The 6,000-nt window shown below is 35.3% G+C and overlaps 1 protein-coding gene across 1 annotated transcript in view; it reads right to left on the bottom strand.

The window, feature by feature from the left end:
- Positions 1 to 287: 287 nt before the first annotated feature.
- LOC111043256 (ATP-dependent RNA helicase A) overlaps positions 288 to 6,000 on the bottom strand; it is a 42,178-nt gene continuing 36,465 nt past the window's right edge. Inside the window, exons 22-23 of the mRNA XM_022328162.2 lie at positions 2,397 to 2,503; positions 288 to 702 (exon numbers count right to left, since the gene is read on the bottom strand). Coding sequence (XP_022183854.2) covers positions 575 to 702; positions 2,397 to 2,503 — 235 coding nt within the window. The 3' untranslated portion in view covers positions 288 to 574. The remainder of the gene's footprint in view (positions 703 to 2,396; positions 2,504 to 6,000) is intronic.

Below are 6,000 nucleotides of genomic sequence, written 5' to 3'. Positions count from 1 at the left end.
CAATTGGTTGATTAGGAATGGAGTTATCGTGTTCACAGACATATATACACACACACACACACACAGACCAACACCCAAAAATTATGTTTTTGGACTCAGGGGGACTTGAAACGTATAGAAAACTTGAAATTAGGGTACCTTAATTTTTTTTTGGAAAGCAATACTTTCCTTACCTATGGTAATAGGGCAAGGAAAGTAAAAATGATAATTCCTTCCTTCACATAGAACGTAACACACACAATCTTGCAATCAAAGTTTATTTTAAAGGTGTAGCAAAAAGAGAGTAATTCTGGAATAATATTTTTATTACATAATGGTAATAAGGATCGATCACATCTCAAATTTCCTAGGTGATGTTTTACTAACAGTAAAGCAAATGTTAAAAGTCTATTTTATTTTAATAATACATTGATATTAAAAAGATAAACGCATACAGTAGTGGAACATTTTGCCTTAGTTAAAGACAAGTATAGTTCAATCAATATAATACTAGTATCGATATAGGTGAACCACAAATTATTTAAAGAAACTGAATAAATAAATTGCAAAATGAACAGATGCTACATTGAAGCATTCACCATCCTCCACGTCCTCCTCTGAAACCTCCTCGTCCTCCTCTTCCTCCTCCTCCTCCTCCTCCCCATCCACCCCCTTCTCCGCCACCAAAGTATCTACCGCCACCTCGACCACCTCCAAAACCACCTGCAAGAATAAACAATATTAGAGTACAAATTTTTGTGAAATTTATAAATTTTCACAGCATAAATTAATACAAAATGAAAATTCAAAAAATGTCCATGCAATATATTATAGGAGTTTTCATAAAGGAATTCCTAACTTTGACATCTTATTACGGTCGTAAGCTACAAGTATTAAATTGTTTCTCATCCATTCAGTATGTCTGGCCAAATTACAAGTACAATGAAAAGTTATTTATAGCGACCAACAAGTACAAATGATTAAACTGTTCCATCAAAATAATAATTGTTCTGTGTGAGCAATGTATCAAGCTACATAGTTTAAAGATTTCACACTCAACAAAAAACTGCAGCAACAGTTGAATAATACTCGCGAGAATTTAATGCTCTTCAAGCTCATAATTATCACGATTTTTTTAAATCCTCAGTTATAATAATGCAAAAACAGCAGAAAATTGGAAGCAGTGTTTTTTAAAAAAGGTCTCACTTTCAAGAGCTGATATCTCGTAAACTATAATACATATTGTCACCTAAAACTTGTGGAAAATTTTGTGACCTTCAATTTTTATATACGGATGGATATAAGAGAAGAAATTGGTACCTTTAAAACACCACCACTTTGGAAGTAAGTCGAACTTTTAATATATTTACCCTCTACCTCAAACAGAGCTGCGGGGTGGAAAAGTCTCTAGCATTTCCCTCTATACTACCTTTTAGCGTTTACCTTCTTTTGAGCATTCGTTCGTTGCCTGGACTAAAATGAGTCAGAAGCCTTATGTATTTATATTTCTGCTGTTTGAGCAAGCTTTGGCTAGGATGAATATTTCTCCACAAAACCAGTATTCAATAGTTAGTTACGAGGGTCATTTTTCAACCTCCGGTTGGTCATTGGTCATAAATGGAAGACCAATGCATATAAAATAATAATTTTTTGACCCTAAGTTACTAACAATTATGATTATTTTTCAACATAATTGGAGTGAAGGTTGAGGCATTTTTCATACCAGTGGACGGACCAGCCTACAAACACTCTCTTCATAGAATGCTGCAGCCAAATGAGTTTCAGTGGTCTATGACGTTGTTTTAGAGCTCCTCGTTAGTATGGAAGCTCTGCCCTCAAAGTCATGTCTTGAGTTTGGGGAAATGGTATAAGTTACTAGTGGCAAAGTCATGTTTGTATGGTGGGTGATAGAAATTATCCTGTTTGATTTGCTGGAGAAGCCGTTTGGTTGCACCAGCACTGTGAGTCCGAGTTGCCATGCAACACAACCATTCCGGAAGGCATTTCAACTGACCTCTTTCATTTTCCGAGAACATTCACGCACAACATCATAGCTCATAAAGTTTTCTGCGTACACTTGAATAATTAATCGTTAGATTTATGCTGAACTATTGCATTTTGCTTGCAAAAAGCTAATAACGCTATGTGACCAGCACTTGGTGGCAGACTCAAGTGAGGCGGCCATGTTTGTGGGTCTATAACTTGACAACAATTGGCGTTCTGGCCGCACCGATCACAGAGCGTTTGGTGAGGATGATAAGCTGTTCAGCTCTGTGATGTCGTCGCCCCCCTATCGTTTGTCTGTGTCTTATGATATGAGTTCGGAGGTTGAAAAAAATGACCTTCGTAACATAAAAACTACCAAGAATGTAATTGTTCAAATTATGAAATAGTTTCTTAGCTTAAGTTTTTATTACCTCTGCCGTATCCGCCACCACCCCCGAATCCACCACCTCCAAATCCTCGTTTGGGAGGTGGACCTCCTCCTCCCCCGAATTCTCTGTATGGTCTCTTGGTGGCATATCTGAAATCATACCAATAAAAAAAAATGATTATTTCAAAGCTATTACCGCAACAGTTAGTATTTACTGTAAATTATCTAGCCTACAGTATTTTAAATGTCGCAAACATAATATATCGATATAAGAAACTTATTTGAAAAGTCTATTAAATTGAACATGGAGACTCAGAACAGCATCGGCAACGGCCCAGCTAATCGAATTTTAAGAATATAATATGGAGTAAGTGAAGTATAGGTCAAATATTGGTAGATGTGCAGTGAAAGGAGTTTTTGTTTGTGAGGGGCGATGCGTGCGCACAGAAGAAACCAATTTCCTTCTGTTTCAGGAAGATGTGATTTTGTTGTAGTGGTTTAAAATAATTATGGAAAATTAAAGTACTTGATTTATTCCATGATCAGGATCGGCAATACAAGTGTTTGCATGTTGGGCCTGTATTACAATGGGACACCAGGCTGAGAAAACAGTGGGACACCAAATGTCTGAGCGAGTCGCGGGGCAGGAATTCTTATTGTGTTCATTACACTGAGGACACCAGCCGAGACGTCAGATTTTGTTTGCATCAGTTTCCACTCAATCATTTCAATTACGCCTAAGGCGAGGAAGGCGAGAGTGAGAGTGTGAGATAAATAACTTAGATAGATAAATAACTTCAATTTACACTTCACAATAGAGAGAGAGAGTGAGAGAGAGAGAGAGAGAGAGAGAGAGAGAGATTAGATTTCTTTATTTATGTATGTTACAATATTTACTGGCTAATACACTAACTTACGGTAGTAGGTGACGGTAATGCTAATTATTCAACGAATTTTACAAAGTATAAAAAATTAATCAATGAGAATAAAGATTAAATGCAATTAGAGTAACGATAGTATAAAATTGTAATGTAACTTTATAAATCGGCGGTGTTTCAACAAATAATTGTCGATTCTTTGAAAATGATATAAAATAATATCCTTCCCATCAACACACGACCGGGTTGTGATGAATAGAGCTGTTGGGAATAATATAACATGTGAATATGTGATTTGAATCTAAGAATTATGGGATGAATGCAAAAGATGGATAATATTGGAATGAGTAATAGTGAATACAATATTGCATTAATGATTCAAAATAGATAAATGGAACAGACGTTATAGGGTGGGATTTAATATAAGATTTTAGAAATTTATTGAGTAATAATGACGATTTATAATATTAAAGAACAGAAAATGTTGAGATGAGATGATGAATATGTAAGATGGATGAATGAATGGAATGATTTCATTCCGAATGGAAAGGAAGGGAGATTAGTAGTCCAGGCGCTGGCTTACATTGAGCATACATGAGAGAGACAGAGAATTTGAATTCGGATTATTGTTAGGGGGTCTTTAAACCCCCAAACAATGTTCTCTTGAGAAGGTTATGCTTCTGGAAATCATTATCATCTCTCATTATTCTTGTTTTACTTCATTCGATGACTTTCTTCACAATCTCCATAATGATATCAACATACTTGAACAGAATATCTCTGATGGAAGATTTATTTATATAGTAGCAGCCATTTTAGGAAAAATAGAACTAGCTATTCCAATCACTCAGTTTTGGATGATCGAATGGGGTTTGCTCCAAAGCATCATCGGTTGTCACATTTATGGAATTTTCAAGGTTTCATTTGACAGAGAGTCAATGTATTGACTGTATAGAGTTAATGTTTCCTTATTGGAAATTATTTTCTACTTCTATGGGTATTTTTTTTATATTTTCTAGATATAACACAGACTCCATAACATAGTTTGTGTGATTGAATGAAAAAAGTATGGGATCTTTTCTCGTACAGTTTCTATGTGCAATACCAGAGTCCTTCCTTATGAGCATGAATACAATTTAAGATCATTTAAACTATGTTACAATAATCAGTCATAAATTTCAAGTAGTCATTGATTTTACATTGTTATTCTAAAAAAACTCCACAAATAGCTCCTGACTTCTTTCAAATATACTTTGACAATCTCTCATATTTGAACCGTTCATGAGTCCTTGTAGTTGTTTCATTGAATCGATTGCTTGCTCTCACACCTTAATTATACTGATCTCCCCTCAATAGATTTCCAACAGTATTCTCTCCAAATATTTCAAATTCAACAAAGATATCTCCCATTCCACTTTCATTCAAGTACCACCCCAAGACAATCAGTCAAACTCAGCCAGATGAAAAGTATCTATTCGCGTAGATATAAGTTACAGAAATCAGTTGATAAAGCTGCGTTTACACCAAAGTTATTAACAAAATGTTAATAACTTAATCTTTATAGATTCTATTAGATTTAACGGAACTTGGCAAACACATATGTCCATCATGTGTATGATAAGTTATGTTCAATCTTATAGAATCTATAAAGATTGAGATATTAACATCTCGTTAATAACTTTGGTGTAAACGCAGCTTTAGAGTTGTATTTCCTTTGTAATCAAATATTCAGTCATATCAAATGGGAGTAATTGGCTTTATTTGTGCTTCAACTGTAAATTTATATTAAGAAAATATTTTACTCCTGTTACACGGTGCTCTATATGGGGTAGCCTATATTATTTGTTTCACTTACTCCATTACTTGACTTTCGCAATTCCAAAGTGATCATTGAACTAAATCGAATAATTATTCTCTCTTAATGGAATATCAGTTTTTTATCGACTGAGAAACACATATAGGATTCCTAACAAGATGGTTTATCATTACAATGTAATCATAAATAATGATAATGAGATGAAGTTTGTAATTTTGACCATAATTTGTATATTATGATGAGAATTATCAATTATTGAGACTTGAAAAATCGTGTTCAGCGACCGAAAATACATAAGATAGCGTTCCTGAAATACATAATTTGAATGCATAGACTAGTAGGAGCGATGCGATAGACAGGCCATTACGCGCATTAATCATGGGGGAGGACCGCGCCGCAGCGTAACAGTGCTACTTATCCCCCTCCCACTGCCGCATCTATGATCGAAACCCCCAAGCTATATATATCATTGGATTCAGGAAGAGACGGCCTACAACGTTTATTGGGAGCTTTTTCCTCTAAGTCGGCTAATGACTTGAATATTCGAGAAATAACAAAAAGTCCATAATAAAAAAATACATTTTTCGAGATATTTCATTTTTTTACGGAAAAACTATGCGGTTTATCGCAAAAATGTAGAGGGCCACATTGAAAGCCAGTTATGTGTACATAATATTGAGAAAAAATTAAAAGCTGTACTATGAATAGTAACTGCAGGACAGGCGATTTTATAAGCGCGCGTTTTTTACAACTTACCCCCCTCCCCCCAAGCTGTCGACCACCCTGGGACGTGACGACATCGAGTTTCATATACACTAAAGACCCCCTAACAATAATCCGAAGTCAAATTCTCTGCCTCTCTCATGTATGCTCAATGTAAGCCAGCGCCTGGACTATAGAATATTTAGCTTGCAGTGCTCTAGGGTTAGACAGACTCAATCATTTTCTCTACA

This window comes from Nilaparvata lugens, chromosome 5, assembly GCF_014356525.2.
Source record: "Nilaparvata lugens isolate BPH chromosome 5, ASM1435652v1, whole genome shotgun sequence".
Classification (NCBI taxonomy): domain Eukaryota; kingdom Metazoa; phylum Arthropoda; class Insecta; order Hemiptera; family Delphacidae; genus Nilaparvata; species Nilaparvata lugens.
The sequence above is the reverse complement of the archived record's forward strand: the minus strand, read 5'-3'. Positions and strand labels throughout refer to the sequence as shown.